Source organism: Oreochromis aureus, linkage group 19 (assembly GCF_013358895.1).
Source record: "Oreochromis aureus strain Israel breed Guangdong linkage group 19, ZZ_aureus, whole genome shotgun sequence".
Classification (NCBI taxonomy): Eukaryota; Metazoa; Chordata; class Actinopteri; order Cichliformes; family Cichlidae; genus Oreochromis; species Oreochromis aureus.
Window position 1 is genome coordinate 3,855,293 of NC_052960.1, and position 18,397 is coordinate 3,873,689.

The 18,397-nt window shown below is 42.8% G+C and overlaps 1 protein-coding gene across 2 annotated transcripts in view; it reads left to right on the forward strand.

Annotated features, from left to right (window-relative positions):
* The window catches only part of ldlrap1b (low density lipoprotein receptor adaptor protein 1b), a 48,378-nt gene extending 36,867 nt beyond the window's left edge, over positions 1-11,511 (forward strand). Inside the window, exons 6-9 of one of the 2 annotated variants that reach the window (XM_031728108.2) lie at positions 2,041-2,136; positions 6,192-6,325; positions 6,680-6,714; positions 10,361-11,511. In XM_031728108.2, the coding sequence (XP_031583968.1) occupies positions 2,041-2,136; positions 6,192-6,325; positions 6,680-6,714; positions 10,361-10,505 (410 nt within the window). In that variant the 3' untranslated portion in view covers positions 10,506-11,511. The remainder of the gene's footprint in view (positions 1-2,040; positions 2,137-6,191; positions 6,326-6,679; positions 6,715-10,360) is intronic. The other variant, XM_031728109.2, reaches the window with a different exon arrangement.
* Positions 11,512-18,397: the final 6,886 nt, after the last annotated feature.

Below are 18,397 nucleotides of genomic sequence, written 5' to 3' on the forward strand. Positions count from 1 at the left end.
GGATTAATTACCGTCTGATATCTGTAAATATTTATATGGCTTTTGTGTTGTTGTTATGTGTAAAAACACAGTTTGCCACAAAGTGTGATATCTGTACCACTACGCTCTGCAGCCATGTTTCTGTTTGCAAATGCAGAAATGTGCCCGTCAAACAGCTACTAACATGTTTCCTGCTTAGACTGTTGATTGGCTCTTCTGGAGCTGCAGGACAACCATCATCTCCAGCCCCCCCGCATAGATCATTGACCAGGATTTATTTAGTCCCGTCTCTGTTCCTTTTATAATGTTTCAGGTCAAATGCTGTGTCCAGTACAGCTCTGTAAGTCTAATAAATTACTTGAAAGTCCTAGATTCTATTCAGGAGCTATCCTGGAGCTGATCAAATCCACTCAGGTCCACATTGAAAGCCCCACAGACGTGGTTTTCACCTCCGTGTTGCTTCAAGCTGTACAGAGCACGTGAGGAGGGCAGGAAATTTAAACACTAAAAGATCCTAAAACGCTTCTGGTGTGACTTGAAACCGTGCAAAGAGTGGGACAAAGATGTGTCTGAGACATGGCGTCACAGACATGCACCCAGTGTATTTCCCAGGGTTAGCCTAAAGGAAGCGTTTTCTGTCCTCAGTTAACTCTGAGTGCAGTTTGAAGTTGTGGCTCTGACATGTGTGAATAACACAGGCCCTGAAACTGCTCTGCTGGACTGAGATTAACAGAAATGTTGTGCGGGAAGTCGCAGGGAGCTGTTGCTGTGCATGGAGAAACTTCTCAGCAGGAGTGTTTGGCCCCAGCGGAACGTATCTAACAGACCCAGGCGCTCCTGTTTAAAGGCTACGGTTACAAACCCTGCTGTAGCTGGCAGATGGTTTCAGTAATAGTCTTAACATATTCAAAGAGTTTTTTGGGGGGGAATTGTTTGCCTTTATTTGACATTACAAAAATTGAGCCTCTACATTTGGGAACAGTACAGCAGCAGAAGTTTTGAAAAGATTCATTAATCAAGCTTAAAGTGAAATCTTTCAAGCTTTTTTTGTTTTACTTTTGATGATTGTGGCTTAGAGCCAATGAAAATCACAAATGACATGATTTTCAACGCTGAAATATCGAACGTCTGAAAAATATGGTCATTTGTTGAAAGTTGTTGCTCCTCTAGGTTTCTCATAGATTCTCTGTGGGGCTCAGGTCAGACGAGTTGGTAGGCCGGACACATTTGGTACTACTGCAAATTTCCTCTACTGATGGGAAAAGAAATCTGCATCTCCAGAGAGCTCGTCAGCAGACGGAAGCGTGACGTTTTCTAAAACCTCCTGGGTCACGCTGTGTTGACTTTGGCTTCTGAGCCTCTTCCCTCAGACTCCAGGACCTCAGTTTCCAAACTGCATCTTTTATCTGAAAAGAGGATTTTGAGCCACTGAGCAACCATCCAGTGGGTTTTTTTTTGTTTTTTGTTTTTTTTTTTTTTTAAACCAAACACTTCTGATATAATGTCTGGTTCAGGATTGGTGATGTTGGGAATGAGACGGTTGTAGCCTCCTTGCTGAAAACAGCTGTGTGTTGTTGCTCTTGATGCTGTGACGCCAGCCTCAGCCTGCTCGTGTGATGCTCTCCAAATTTCTTGAATCGACTGTTCTTTACAACCATTTAAAGTCTGCAGTCGTCTCTGTTGTTTGTGCACCTTTTCCTGTTGCGCTTCTCGATTAATATTCTTCGATACAGCTTTCAGGCTCTTCAGCAGTGACCTTCTGTGTCTTACTGTCCTCATGGAGCATGTCGATAATCATCAAAATTAAAGCAAAAGATGCGCTGGGATATTTCACTTTGCACATAATGAATATAGAATTTGTGAACATTTTAAACTGAAATGCTTGTTGAGTGAAACTTTTAACCACATCTGAGCTGCTTGAAGGCAAACTGTTCGTTGCAGCACAACCACTCTGGCCCTGTGGTTAGAACTTCCTGAATCACAGATTGTCCTCACTGACTGCACTGTTTTCATTTTCTTTCTTGTCTTTTTTGTTCTCCCCTGCTTTGTGTTTCTGTTCAGAGAAAGAGAAACGAGTAAAGTCGAGTTCAGACGGGGAAGGAGCCAGCAGCTCTCAGTCGGACAGCTCGGCCAGCCAGGGCAGCCTGAAGGGAGGAGGTGAGTCACGTCACCCATCATCACATCTTTTTCTCTCTTCCTCTTTCTCTCTGTCTCTCTCTCCATGTCGCAACGATCGTAGCCTCAAGGGACGGAAGAGTGTTCAGCCACTTGTCAAAGGTTGGCCTACATCGAGGCTGCAGGTCAGCTGATGACAGTCTGCTTTTCCTTGGTTACCATGTCTCACTAACATGACAAAAGTTAACAGTAGGTGACATTTTAAGGGGTTTACGTGTGGTGATAATGGCGCTGCTGATGATCTGGTTAATTTGAACACATAAAGCCACACTGCAGTCATTGTGGATGCATTAAACCGAATCTTGGTTCAGCGATTCCCCTGACATTTTTATGAAAACAAAGGGCTGCTATCATGCTGTTATTCCGCCTGACTCTGGAAGCACAATTACAGCCTTGTTTCTTTAGAAAGCATGAAAGAATTTCACGTTTCTGTTGCCCCCATTGTTCGATCAGATCCTAAACATCCGCTGAGCCAGACGACCTGAAGGCATTATTAATCCCATACATGTCCACATCCAGGGAATAAATTACACGAACAGCATCATGTTGTTTCACGATGCTTTATTTTTGTGCATGTTGTGTTTGCGCATGCCTTTCCCTGTCCCGACCCGATCCTTTCGGTATTTGTTTGGAGTGGGCATTTTTTCCCAGGAAAGTCTTAAAAACATCAGCTTTGTACTCCTGCTCAGCCAGCAGGCCTCCCGTCAGAGAAGCGCAGCTCCCTTAATGTGTTCTGATGCTTTATTTGGCTCTGCAGTGCTGCACGTGCAGCGCTTCATGGTCAACACGGGCTTTAAAGATGATCCTCTGTGAGAAGACTCAACAAAGCAGAGATTTTGCAAACAGAGAGGCTTTTTTTGGACTAACATTATCCTACTGACCCTCTGGTGGGTCATTTAGCTGCCAGTGGACCACATTTCTGTGAGGCAAATTAGCATAATTTCACAGCAGAGTAAAGCTCTGTGCTCTGGAGATTTCACTGCCAGCCCTGAAGCAGTGATCGGGGACAGCAGAGCTCTTACATTTATCTGCTCTTCACTGTGTGGCTGATGGACTAGCAGCGTGTCAGAGACTCTCGGGATCAGTGGCGTTGTCGGAGGTGAGTCAGCTTTATTCGTGACACATGATACCCTCGACTTTCTCCCAGCGCCAGGCCTGTAAATGCCACGTCCTGCCATAACCTGATTGTTGGGGGATTTTTGCCTGCAGGAGATGAATCATCCTCTCAGTCTCTTCCTCTTCACAAGGTTAAAAGTAGAGCTTAGTTTCCTTATAATTTAATCTGATGGAGGAGATGATGATCATTTTCTTGGTTAAAAGTTTCAGCACTAAAGTGTTTATGCATAGTTCTGTGACACGATATGAAGCAGCAAATTAAATACTTTTTTAGTCTTTATTTAAACTGGAAGTAAAACAGCCGTGATTAAGAGATAGGCAGCATTAAACAAGCATGTGCAGTCAGTACATGCTTGTTCCAAGGCTCGACGTATCAAAGTGTAATACAAATTACTCTGGTCCTAAAATTATGGAACTGAACAAAAAAACATGTATTTTAGTCAAACTAAGTTAAAATGCAGACGCAGTGTGTGGAAAAGTTCTTACTGCTTCTGTAGGAATTAAGAGGGTAAGCAGCAGCCAGGTGCTGCTTGTCAAATGTACTCGATTAACTGATCATCAGCAAGTGTGAGCACATCTATAAAAGGCCAGTCTGGAGCTTTCAGGTGTGGTAACATAATACCAAGGAGGAAAAACATCAGCAGTGGTCTTAAATAAGCAGGTTTTGCTGCCCATCAATCTGGGAAGTTTTACAAGACCACTTTCAAACAAATTCAAGTCCATCATTCTACAGTGAAAACGATTATTCACAAGCTGAGAACATTCAGGAAGCTGCCAATCTTCCCAGGAGTGGACACCACAGCAAAATCACCCCAAGGTCAAACCATGCAAATAAACTAAGAGCCAGCAAAAGCCCCAAATCACTCCATCTTAGACTCATCAGGCCTCAGTTAGCACTTAAAGTTTAAAGTTCATGAGAGCACAGTTGCAAAGACTGAGCAAGTATAGCTTGTTTGGAAGGATTACCGAGAGAAAGCTTCTTCTCTCTCGTGAGCTTCAAAGTATTCCCGAGTCAGATGTGAGGTCATCTCCCCAACAATTAAAGCTTGATCCAAATTGTGTTATGCAACAGGACAGTGATCCCAAACACAGCAGCAAATCTGCAGATTAGCTGAAAAAGAAAAGAATAGAGGTGCTGCAGTGGCCCAGACAAAGTGCAGACCTCAGTCTGACTGGAACGCTGTTGTTCATCGAAGAGTAGATGATTTCTTTGTTGTGGTATCCTGATCTATAAAACCTTAGACGTCAAAAAGACAACTGTCAATTTAAAATCAAGAGAAACAAAAACTTTTGGTATCATCTTAAATATTTATCCACTTTAAAAATAGTTTGCTTGTTAATCGCCTTTCAGGTAATTGATTGATTAATTAGTTCTAACCTGTTTGTTCACAGACCCTGTCCTTCACTAAAGTAATAAATAAGCTTTTAAGCGAGCGGCATTAATCATCAGATGAGTCCTTCCCTCCCCGTGAAGGACTGTCTCACAATATTGCCTCTTTCGTAACAGCAGACGGTCTGAATGCCTTCTGTTGACACACAGGAAAGACTGAATGAAAATCTTATTGCATGCTGACTCAGTTATACGGGACCATTTTCCCTTAAGGAGCATAAAATCTAGTAAAAAGGTCAGCTAAGAATTGAAGCGTATTTATATCCCACCATTAGAAGAGTTACTGTGGTTTTACTGTTCTCAGAGGGTGACATTAGCCTAAAGACTCGACTGAAATTAGTGTTGACACACATTATTGACATGCATTAATCATCGGGCAGGGCCATTACGAGCCAATCCCATTACAGTTCAGCAGTGTCGCCGTAGTCAGGCGTGGGGTTACTGCGTGCTCACTTATCACTAAGTGACGTGCCACATATGGCTGAATTGATGAGATGCATTAGAGGCTTGATGATGAGAAGTGTGGGGGCTGTTCTGCCCATTTCCAGCTACATATTTTCATTCTTGGGCTCAACTAGAGCAGCTTTGCATGATTCACATTTTAAACTAGCATTTATTTCATACTGAGCTGCTACACAGCCCCCAACAAACAAGCTGTTATGGCCTTTACTTTAAATCAACTGTCTTCTGATTGGTTGTCCCTGAGAAACAGAAAGGGGTGGGGCTTCTGTGCTCACAGAGGTGTGACTGAGATCACCATGTCTCTATGGCCCAAGAAGCTACTCTCCAAGACTGAGGGTCCAGTTTGGCATGGGAGACCCTAACAGAGGCTCTTGCTATCAGGATCACAGGGACGCACAAACCCCGCCACTATGATAAGGTGCCGATTCGTCAGGTTGTCATGGTTCTGTACGAAAAAAGGTGAAATTCTCACTCTGGGTGAGAGTTAAGTATCTTGAGATCTTCATAACGACTGATGGGAAGCTTCTGATTAATTATTCCATCTACATCTCAACTTTCATCGTGGTCATGAAATCTGGGTAAAGACCAAAAGAGCCGGTCATTACCCAGACACACGGCTGAAATGAGTTTCCTCCGCTGGCTGGCTGAGGAGAAGGACGTATGGAATAGCCTGCTGCCACAGTAGCCTTCTTCAGATAAGTGGGAGATGGACAGATGGATCTCTCTATGACATCATAACAAACTATTTTTAAGGCTGAGAACATCGATATTTGAAACTTTGACCGCATGTAATCTATTAACCATCAGCTGAGTTCCAACCGCCTCCTGTGTTGGACGAGAGTCTCGTCTTTTAATTTGCTTCTGAGCTTTTTGGTTTATTTGAATATGATTGTGTTGGTCTCTGCCCATCGTCGACCTTCAGCACGAACTTTTACTGAGATCAGTTTAGCCCTTGCCCTCAGAAGATGAGAAAAATCACGTGTCCACTCTTCGTGTTTGTTGACCGTCACAGGTGCCCGTGCGGTTTTTAGGAGTAAATTAATGTTACGAACTTTGTTTTGTTTTTCAGAGGTCGCTACGGGGAAACTTCTGGATTTGGCTGAGGGAGCGAACGCGGCGCTGACCCACTCAGGAACAAAGCAGACCCAGTCGGATCCCTTTACGGTGCATAATCACGCAACAGAGAACAACAATACTGTATGGGTAAGACGAGAGAAGGGCTGGTCAGTACGTTTCAGCTGTTTAAGCTTGATAAGAAGACTGGCGTGCTGGAAACGGTGATTAAGCATCCGAGTGATGTACTGTACCTGTTGTATTCAGAGGAGTGTTTTCTACAGCCGCGCCGCTGCCGTGATGAAGCACACAATAGCCTATTGAACAGAACGGGCCTTATCAAATAACTGGCGAGGGTGTGGGGCTGCAAACAGCATAACTCAACCTCCTGAGAGCATAGAGGAGACTTTGTGCATGTTAATGTATCATAAATAAGGACTGTTATCACCTCATGAGACAAAAACTCTGAATTTAACCAGCGTGTGTGTGTTTTCTGTCTGGCAGGAGTTGGAGGACGGTCTGGACGAGGCTTTCTCAAGGTGAGGAGATGAGTTAATTTGGGTTTTCCCTGAAGCTCAGGCTCTAATGAGCTGCTGTTTTGGGATCAGGAGTCTATAGTTTGGGCTGCACTTGTAGTAAACACTGCCTCTCCCTCCGCTTGACTCACCCCGGCTCAGTTTACAGTCCCTGACTCAGCTGACACCCTCCCTGAGTCATGCTGCCTTTCTAGGCTCCGATTGCCACACACTGTTTTCCTACGAGGGGGAGAAAGAAGACGGATTGCTTGGTATTTATATCCCAAGCCCAATGAAGATGTAGTAATTAGTTGCATAGGAAAGTCTTTTTGCCCTCACAGCTGTTAATCTAACTCTGATATCTTACTAGGTTGGACCAGGGAACATTTACACATGCCACTTTCAACAGAGCAGACGTCTGAGTGCATACCGAGCGAGGCTTTTATAGTTCAAATAAACCAAAAACTAAATTAAAAAGTGGGTGCAGGAAAAAAAGTAGTTAACTGCTATAAAAAAACAAAAGTGCTTTGAAAGGAATGAAAATGAAAGGATAATTTGTACTTGGAAAACTGACTCGAAACAAAAATGTGGAGGAAGTTTGTTTAGATTCAGGCTGTTTATTGAAACTTTGAATGTTTTCTTAACTGTACGTCAAACTAGGAACTTGAATATGAAGCACAGGAAACACGAGGTCTTCAGGTTCAAGGTTGACCGGGAAGTCCGTTGTCTCTGCTTAACGTCTGTCTGTACCATCAACAAACTGGTCAGAGTGGAGCTGGAGGCCGCTGTGACTGATGCTTCAATTTGGGCTCCATCGGCAGGCCTCTCTGATAAGCGGCGGTGGTCTGCTGTCAAGTTTGCACTCTGCAAATGTTTACAGCTTTTCATTTGACTGCCATAAAGACTCGTTCAGCCTTTTACGACTGCGTTTATTTCCTTTGGCTCTGCTTTTCATTCCCTCTTAATTCTGCAGTGGGCCTCACATTCTCTCACTTTTCATTTAGTGGCGGGCGAATGGACGTCTCAGTCTCTGTAATCAAGCACTAAGAGGCCATTTTAGCCCCGTTATCAGATGATTATTCGTCTGCGCACACTGTAATTACACCCTAACGCCATTAGCCGCCCTCTCTGTGATTAACGAGGATGCTCCCAGCATCAGCAGAGATGCATCCGCTAACTGGAAGTTCGGGTTCCCCGAGGGAAAGGTCGACTTCTTTGTCTGTCAGGAGGAGCCGATTGTGCTGGTTGATGTGGGGTCAGAGCGAGAGAAGGAAAAAATTAGAGGCAATTTGAGTCTGTGAATGAGGATGTCACTGAGTAATGAAGTTATTTACGGTTTACAGTTTAGCACGAGGAGTGAAATAAGCTCCAGATTAATGGATTGTTTACAGCACAGTAAATGTGACTTTTTAATCACTGCTCTGTCTGATTAAGAAACAGCTCGGTATCATTTCAGATTAAAGAAGCAGCAGCAGAGATTAGTGGTCAGAGGGTCTGTAATGTGGATTAGTCGCAGTATTGTAAACGTTTTTAATTTAAAAAAAAGAAAAGCACCTTTGAGTTGTTCCCCTTTGTTCACTGTAAATGAGTTTTAACTTCATGCCAAATCTCAGAGGATAAGTGAAGTTTTTCTGCATTTTAAAGACATTTTGCTGTCTTAAATGTCTGTCTTTAAGAAATGCATTGGAACCTAACTGTTATTTAATGGTTTATCTTTTACTTGCTTTAGATGGCCATAGGTGATGTCAGTAAGAAGAGTGTAAAGCTGACAGAAGTACAGCTATAAGTGCTAAATTTATGCCCTCCAGTTTGCTGGATTGTTCCCTCAAAGGGCCGGGTTTGATCCCCAGAATGAGCCAAAGTACACAGTGTTGTGAAACTGCAGGATGTTTCACAGTACATGAAGTAACAAGCAATACTTGAACTTTTTGTTTTATTTCTTTTTTCTCATGCTCCTAAATAATCGTGTTCAGCTCAGAAACTTGCTCACTCTTAAAGTGAGAGCATGCATTCACACTTGGTAACATTTCCCACAGTGATGGTTTTTAAAAGGAGCGCACGTCTGAAACAGTCTCAGAGTTCTACTGAAGGGACGCAGCACCCCTCGTTGTTGTTTGAGGACAGTGATGGACGTGTCGTTCCAAAATCTTTTAAACCGATCGAGGCCGTTACGTGGCTTTCACTTATGTTTCATGTCTCTGTATTATCAGCCTCCCATCAGCACAGCAGTGTTTCCTGCTAGGCTGAAGGTGAGCTCGGTGGATCCAAACAAAGCTGCCAAGATGCCCACACACAGAGAAACAGAGCCATGACAAGCATTCAGAGCTTTCCTTTAAGTTGTCACCAGTCTTTCCACTGCCTCTGTTGTCAGCTGTGACTCTTGTTGGGATTTGAGATTCTGCACTGCCCTCTGCTGGCTGGATCAGTCCAGGTGCTTTATAATTAGGCCTTTCGGGAGACTGTGGAGTTTAAGTGTTGCCTGACTTATGATGTTTTCTTTGCACCCTCAGCCGCAGTCTGGATAGCTTTGAATCCTACTCAGGTAATAATATCATGTCACTGGATGTTGTGACGTCCACCTCATCGTCCTGTCGTCAACCTTACTGTTTAAACCTGCTCATCTGTGTGGGTAGCCGTGATCATCCAGGCCATCCCAGACACATGTCTCCACATCATGTTTCATGACAGGAACCATTAACATAGCACAGAACCGTAGCTCAACTAACTTTAGAGCAAAGTGAGGAGGAAGCCTTCCCTCTTTTACCATTTCACTGTTTAAAAAGTATGAGGGACGTCTCTGCCACAGATCCTGATGTTTCCTCTACTCTGTCCACGTCCTCATCACAGATGTTTGAGTGTTTGCCTCACATGCATTGGCTTTAACACAGAGACTGAGAGTGGCACGTTCATATGAAGTAAAAATAAGCCCTTCTGTTTATGATCAGAGGGGCTCGTGTTAGAGTGTTATGGCTGTTTAAGCAGGGGATTTGTTTCATTTCCACATCTGTGTGAATGTGTGCGTGAATGGGTGGATGACTGGATGTGTAAAGTGCTTTGGGGTCCTTAGGGACTAGTAAAGCGCTATATAAAATACAGGCCATTTACCATTTATCTGGCCACATTGTTATTATTTTCTAATCATTTTCATTAAAAATTCGATGTCCATTTTCATCTTCTTGTTTTTTGTACACACTGTACCGACCATGCCGTACAGCCACTCAGATTTTATCCATCGACTGTATATAAAAGATGGGCATGGCCACTATGACGTCACCCACTGGTTTGCCAAGTCTATCAATTCTGATCCTCTGAAGTGTTCCAGATGTCCTTTTCTTCAGCAGGGCCTTCTCGGGCGTCCTAAGGCATTCCCAAACCTGATACGATCTCTCCGGCGAACTCCTCCCAGTTGGGTGGAAGCTCAAAAATAGTCCAGGAAGCCTAATTAGACCCCGAGCAACGTCAACCGGGTCCTGTCAGCACAGAGGAGAAACATTTCTCCTTTGAGCTTCCTCCAGACGTTGCCGACTCCATCTCAGCGATTCTGCCCCAGCACCCCAGTCATCTTTAGAGCTTCAGATGGAAGCCATGCCCATCTTTTATGTACAGTCTATGGTTTTACCAAAGCTGCTAATAAAATTTCTTTTTTTCTTCTTCCTCTTTGTCTCTGTAGACTCGCTGAGTCTCGCACTAACCCCCAGGTCCTGGACATTGGGGTGAACCCTCAGGACTTCAGCACTGAAGAGTGCCTGTCCCCCGGCAAATGGGACCAAGAGGAGTCGGACTTCACGGCACAAAAAGACACGTGGGGGTTCTAACGTGAAGCCTCGGCCAAGAAGGGAAAACCAGGGAAACGAGGAGCCCGGTGGTAAACATGTCCGAACACTGAAGTGACGAAACGGACACTGTGACATCCGCCATGTTCCCCACCGCCTCCCTGCTGTCGTCTTCTCTCTGATGCTTCCGCAGTTGCGTGACCGCAGGAGGACGGCGACACGAGCTGGCTGCTCACAGAACAGGCCAAAGCAATACAAACCATTTATTCCTTTTTTTAAAAAGAAAAACATGCAGTCAGTTAATGTGCGTTACAGTCAGTGTGTCACTCCTATGTCTGTTTACTGTTGTGTTTGTGCTTGTGTACACCACGTGTTTGTGTGAATGTGCAGTATATATGTGTGCAAAGTGAGCCGAGTGCTGTTTGTGTCATAGTGAGGTCACAGAGGGTGCTGGTGAGTGTTTTATATACCTGAACATGGAGCACTGTAACTGGATTAGAGGGAAACTCACTGGTGAGGTTACTACCTGCGTGCTTCGGCCTTTTGTTGGGCACCAAAAGCTTTAAAAAAAAAAAAAAGTGTGCATGTGTCGATCAGAGAGTGTTTGTGTGGAAAAAAAATAATAAGAACAAAGTGACAATCTTTTTTTTTTTTTTGTATTGCAAAATCTATTTTTGCACTCTGCATTCATCCGTGTTCAAAAGCACACATTTCATGTAAGGGAATTTAATGTCCACAAGTGTCAGCCTCATCATTTAGGACTATACGCAGTGCCTCTGTTCGCCCTTCCTCCTCATCCTTAAATATTTGACCCTCGGTGAGACTTCACCATCGCTGAAGACGACCTGAAAACAGAGTTACAAAAAACAAGCAGTGTGAGAGGATGCAGGTGTTACGCGGCGCTCCATCACCATATGTTAAATTATGTTAAGTTCACTCCTCTAGTTTACTATATTTCTCCCAGGGATGGATCCCAGTGTTATTTTGGCATTTGTTAATATATTCATTTAATTTAATTCATCGGTTTTCAATAAAAATCCAATTATCAGTGTGTGTCACGTTTTATTTTGAAATCTAAATGTTGAATGTTACTTTTTTTGTCACGTCTTGTCCACTGTGGGGATTTGCTGCCTGTGTTGTGTGTTTTTTTTGGGGGTTTTTTTTTTTTTTTTTTTTTTTACTTATTTGTCTAATTCAGAGCTCATAAATATAAAAATATATAGTTTATGAAATAAAATTTATGATCATGAGCGCTTGTCTGAGTACTGAGACGACATCTCTCTGGCCAATCAGCGTCCAAGAGGGGGGACCTGGTGAGCCTCACAGGTAATATTTGTTGTTTCTGAGGCTGCGCTCTCACAGATGGGCTTATTTCAATGAGTCACACCTTTTATTTAAAAATATTTAAATACTTGTAGCTTGTAATTATAACTTCTTTTTTTCTTAAGATGTGTACGTTTAACTAGGAAAAAAATAGTCAGAAGGTGGCGCCAAATCTTCGTTTTTTCTGCATTTGGAGACGCATGCGCACAGGATCACAGAGGGATCTCGGTTATTTCACTGCTTCGTCGAGGCAAAGGTCGAAAGATGGGTCGTGTATTTACGTCTTTTATTCGTTTACTTATTGTGTGGTCCACTTCTCAAAGAGCTCCAGCCGTCGTCCCTCCACCTCTGGCTCCCAGCTGTGTAGGATGTTTGTTCAGGTAGGATGGATTCCCAGAACACCGGCAGCAGGTGAGCAGTCCACACTAAACACACTGTTAAAATGTTTTCTCTGTGGAGTTCATCGGTATGAATAAACTCTTAATGACTCACCTGGTTAAACGAAGCTGTCTCAGTGCGCCATCTTGTGGTATTACATGAACATACAGCAGTTTTTTTTAATAGGTGAAGTCAGACCAGTTTTTTTCAAATACATTTTGAAGGCTGTTTAACTACAAGTTACGTCATACGTCAAATAAACACGTCATGTGTCCCATATTTTGGAAATTATTTTGTTAAAGTAGTTGTAATACTACTTTTAATGATACTACTGTTGATAATGATAATAACAGTAATTATTATTACTATTAACAGTGGACAGGCTGAGAGATGAGGCCAGGTGCGAGTCACCGTAGGCTCTGATGTTCACAGAAAACATGGTGATCTGTGCTGAGAGTGGGTGGCAGACAGAAAGAAGAAGACGCATCGAGTTGACGTCGTGAAAGTAGAAGAGTTTCAGTATCTGGCATCAACCATCCAAGGCAACAGACAGTGCACAAGAAAGTGCAGGATGGGTGGAGCAGGTGGAGACGATTGTCAGAGGTAAGGTGTGACAGAAGGATATCAGCAGGCGTGAAAAGGAGAGTTTACAAGATGGCAGTGAGACCTGCTGTGGTGTTTGGTTTGGAGACAGGAGGCTGAGCTGAAGATGTGATGATTTTCTTTGGGAAGGACCGGGATGGACGAGATTAGAAATGAGCGCATCAGCAGCCTGGCTGTGGATCCAGCAGCTCTCCCGTAGACAGACGTCTCTCCTGGCACTCCTGATCAGTCCAATTAGACCTGCACTAATCCAACATCCTTTAAACGTCTCGTCTCAGGTGCTCTCCACAGCCCGACTCACCAACGTGCTTCGGTCATGCGTTCAGCCAAGTACTGTGGGGTGAACTGTGGCCATCTGGGAGACGTCTAGTTTACCTTTTTCCAAATTTCAACCTCACACTTAAAAGAAAAGAAAATTCCAATGTAGACATTTTTTAAGGACACAGGTCTCACAGTATGTTTAAGGCCTGTTTAAAAACTTGTTTAATGGTGCTTTTATTTGTTTACATACTTTCAAAATAAAACAGTCCGGGTCAAGTTGTCACGTTTCGTCATCACGAGTGAACGATTTCACCACCCTACGCAGCAGTTGCATCAGCTCATTAATGACTTTTTTTCAGAATCCTTCCTGTTTTGTTTTTTCAAAATAAGATCACACATTAAAGACATTAACTGTAAAAAATGTTATTTAAAGTCTACTGGCAGGAATGATAAAGCAGGCACTTTTTTCTGGCTCAGTGTGAGTGATTGCTCAACAGGTTTGGCAGCAACATCAATAATCAAACTCCCACTTCAAGGTTTTGACTGTTTACAAACCTTAAAACTCGTCTTTAACTCAGTCCAGCACATCTGAATCCAGTCACATACATTTTTGAATAATTAGAAATATACTAAGATTTAAAGACTTTACTGATGACAGATGACAAATTAAAGGAAAAAACTGTGGCTGAGTGCACGGTCAGTGTGCCATCTCCAAGGAAAAAGATCCTTGATTGGGTGTTTTGGTAATGGGAATGAATGTCATGATAATTTGTGAATTTTGATGATTTCTTTGAACTGATTGGTGACATGATTGTACAGCCAGGTTTCAATAAGCTCAAGTGTAGACACACACACCTTTAATGTTTGGTTAAATGTAACTTAACAAGTCGTACCTCGACCAGATCCATCAACATGCTTCTGGCAAAGTGCTTTTTTTTTGGCCTTTTTCTGGCTTTATTAGATAGTAACAGTGAAGACTGACAGGAAAGCGTGGGAGAGTGAGGGCAAGTCATACGGCGAAGGCCTGCTCATCCTGGTGAGCTAAACCGGCGCTTCTGGCATAATTCTGGTTGGATATTTATTTAACCACTCGTCTCCGCAGAAAAGGTGGAGGTAATTAAAATTGGTTAGTTCCCTGGCATAGACCTGACTTCAGATTTTAAATAAGGTCGTGGCTTTAGTGTTAGCCTTTTTTATTCATTCCAAAACCAGGTTTAATGTGTCCTGTTGGAACACCCCATCATGTCCAAGTTTCAACTGTCTCAGAGAATTTGAAGGTGGTAGTCCTCCTCTTTCTTTATTCCATCCACTTTGTGTAGTGTGCCAGCACCACTGCAGAAAAACAGCTCCAGAGCATGATGCTTGACAGCTGTTCAGTGTTCTTAGCTTTGAAAACCGCACCTTTACTCGTCCAAACATACCACTCGTCGTTGATGCCAAAGAGCTCAATCTTTAAAGCTTTTCCTGAGACTGCATTTGGCTCGTCCATGTGGGCTGCTGCAAAAGTTGATTTTGAAGCATGAGCTTCTTTTTATGGTCGGGACCCTCTCAGTCCATGATTATGTAAAACTTTCCGGTGTGGAAGACCAATGAGTCTTCCAATGAGTGCACACATTGACTGGTCTGAGTATCAGTCGTTCCAGTGAGAGCAGTTAAACAATCCTCATTATGCTGGCAAAGATCTAATCAATCATGATCACTGAAGGTAACGGGCCTTGGGCTCGTCGAGTCGACCTTCAGCAGAACTTATTAAAAGATTTAAGTGAATGTGTTTCCATGTGATTCACGTCATTTTTATGCTCGTCTAACCTTTCAGTGACTCCCTCTGAGCTGTGAATGAGTGCATCCCCATCTGGGTAGAGGATGAAGCTGATCAGAGATCAGTTTGTATTAATTTGCAGTGAGTCTTCCCTTTCATGTGTTTTAGATCATATTACTCTCAGTAATTTACTGAGAACTAACTTCCAAGTCAATGTGAATTAACTTCACATTAATTTTAAAATACTCCTTTATACGTTTAAGGCTATTCATTCTTTCTCCCCACCATACCTCTCTGATTTGGTACAGATCTCCATCCCATCTCGGTGCCTCAGATCCTCCTCTTCTCTTCTTCTTTCTGTTCCTTCATTCCGTCTTATTACCATGGGGGGCGGGGCTTTTAGTCGCTCAGCCCCTTGACTTTGGAATTTCCTACCCCCTGACCTGAGAAACATCACTTCATTCCCTCTTTTTAAGTCCACCCTCAAAATCCACCTGTTCAAGATGGCCTACTCTATATAACTTCTCCATGCTCTTAAACTTTCTTTTATTATTGTGTTTATTTCCTGTTTTTATGCTTGTCTTATTTGGTCTGTAAGTGTCCTTGGGTGTTTTGAAAAAGGCGCTTTTAAATAAAATTTAGTAGTAGTAGTAGTAGTAGTAGTAGTAGTACAAGTTTACATTAACGTTTTATTTTGAAGAGCGCGGCCTTGGGTGGTTTTTTTTTTAGGGGGGTTTTTGGTAGAGAAGACAGTATGAGAACAAAGAAAAGGTGGAGCTCAGGAAGTTGAGTATTTAGTCACCAGAGCGATGGCTGCAGGGTGGAAGCTGAGCGCTGCGGTGCTGCTGAGTGAGTATTGTGTTAAAGAACTATTTAAAAAAAGCTGCCTGGAAGCAAAGCGTGTGTGCTTAGTATGACGGAGGGGAAAGTATTTTTATTTGATCAATGTCCATGTGATCGTGAGCAGATTACACCGAGGGTGAGATTGCGTCACTCAGTATCCAGTCAGCCTTCGACAGCTTTCACTGTCTTTACTTAAATTTACTCGAGCAGTGATCCAATCTTGTTTTTCTAACAATCTTGGGAAGGTAACGGCAACATGTTTCCTGTTGTGTAATCTGCACTGAAGTTATTTCCACGTGTCGTCTGTGGCAGGATTCATCGTCGCATCTTAAACTGAATTCTTATCTGTTTTTTTTGTAGTTTAGTTTTAGTTTATTAGAGAAGGTTTAGTTCAGATTTTTACGGTTTGCTTCAGGTTGGTTTAAAGGTTTACACACACACACACACACACACACACACACACACACACACACACACACACACACACACACACACACACACACACACACACACACACTCTCACTCTCACTCTCACTCTCTCACACACACACACACACACACTCTCACTCTCACTCTCACTCTCTCACACACACACACACACACTCACTCTCTCTCTCTCTCTCTCTCTCTCTCTCTCTCTCTCTCTCACTCACTCACTCACTCACTCACTCACTCACTCACTCACACACACACACACACACACACACACACACACACACACACACACACACACACACACACACACACACACACACACGTGTGTGCTTGTTTGACAACAGAAAACCAACACCCAGACGCGTCACAACATCAGGCCATGTTACATCATTTCCTAGACATGACACTGCACCGCGGGTCCACCTTCCTATTCCAAAACGTGAACATCCGGTTTTTTGACTTTGTCAGCGATTTAAAAAAATAAAAATAAAAAATAAAAAAATAAAAATAAAAAAGGATTTTAAAGAAATGGAGCTTTTTACAGAGTGCAGATGTCACCAAACACTCTTAGGTTAATACTGTTATAGTGACCAAGTGACCTTGTTTATGCGACTGCGTAGTATTTTTATCAGCTGCCCCTCCTCCCACACCGAGACAGTGTTTACAAATGTTAACACGCCTCACAAATACACAAAGATCTGAATGCATGACTAACACACTGTAAACCGCCTCAAAGCTAGAAGTAAACTAAAACTGATTCACTCAGGTTTAAAGATTCATTCACTTCCACAGGATGTCGTTAATCTGTTAATTGTTGTTACTTAAGCTCAGCAGAGAGCTCGTCTTTGTCATCAGCTAAAGAAACAGCTTCATAACAATAACTCTGGCATCAGACCACAAATATAAACTTCCAAACTTTATGCAGGCTGCACTCAGTACACTGTTGTGTGGATTATGCAAAAACGTGCAGCCTGCATAGCGTTTCTTTATTTGTTATAAATCTGTTACATGTAACTGTCGCACCTGAGCACACTCTTTGCCTCAGCCCTGACGGTTATATTTAAATGTACAAGAATAACATGCTTAATAATGATTGCATTTTATTTATAAACCTCACTGTCGCCGTTAGAATAAAGAAACCTCATCTTTCTGTTCCCAGGTGTGTTTGTGCAGGTTTTGAGCGGGCTGCCAGTGAAGTGCACCGTCTCCCGTGATGGTGGCAGGACTACGTACGCCCTCCAGACCGGGTTTTATGACAAGGATGTGCAGAAGCCCGAGTTCTCGTGGTTTAACATCTCCGTGAGTGACCTCTCAGATATATATTCTCTTATATATATCATAAAGTTTAAAGGGTTCCACTTGATTTGTATTTATTTGGGATTTTGTCGCATGACAGGCTGATAATTTTTATTTGTTTTCATTTGCTGACTTTAGAAATACGTCCTCGCCAACCACATTGGCCAAATTGATGTGGTGAAAAGTTGCAGCTTCAACGTTCTCACTGTCAGAGGCTGCATCGAAAACCTTTTCTGTGAAGGACACATCAACTCCAAGGTACAACCCTCCAAATATGAGAAAAAAACCTTATTGCACACTGGAGGGAAAAAGCTTGCCTGGGTTATCGGACGTGTTGTAGTTTGAATAGTGCTGTTTGCTCACGAGAGGTTGAGTTTACTCTGGAAATCTGCTAATCGCAAAATAAATATGCAGGGAAAACAATCCTGTCAGCAGTACTTGAACTGCCTCTTTTTATTTTCCGTAGGGGAAACCTCTCGACTACACGGCCAACTGCACCAGTGAGTATCGCTGACCCGTCTTCACATTGTGTCGGGTTTTTGTTTTCATCAATTTTGAAGTAAAATGTGAATTTCTTGTGTTCTTTTGCAGCCGTCTGCCCTTCAGAAGCTTTGCCTGGAGACCAAGGTGAAAAAAACAGTCAGTATTTATGTAACTGTGTCTTTGTGTCACTAAAAGAGATGAAACTGAAATGAAATGTGATTAAATCACAGGAATGTTTGGCAGCGTCTGCATGTTTTCACACGTGATGAACAAATGCAGGAAATGGCCTCATTATTAGATAACACATATCTTTAACACTATTTACAGTGGAGAGATCAAACTTTGTTACATTAGTGCTTTACCCGCTCTATTTATTTACGACATCATCTTTAAATCACAGTGTTTATCAGCGCCGGGCTGCATGCTGTGTGTCGTCCCATTCAGGTTATGTAAGAGTGGTAATAAACTCTGAGAAAGTGACTGTTTTTTGTTAGCTTTGAATAATTTATTTGGTCGTTAATGCAATATTAAATCTGTTTTCCTTCTCAGGGAA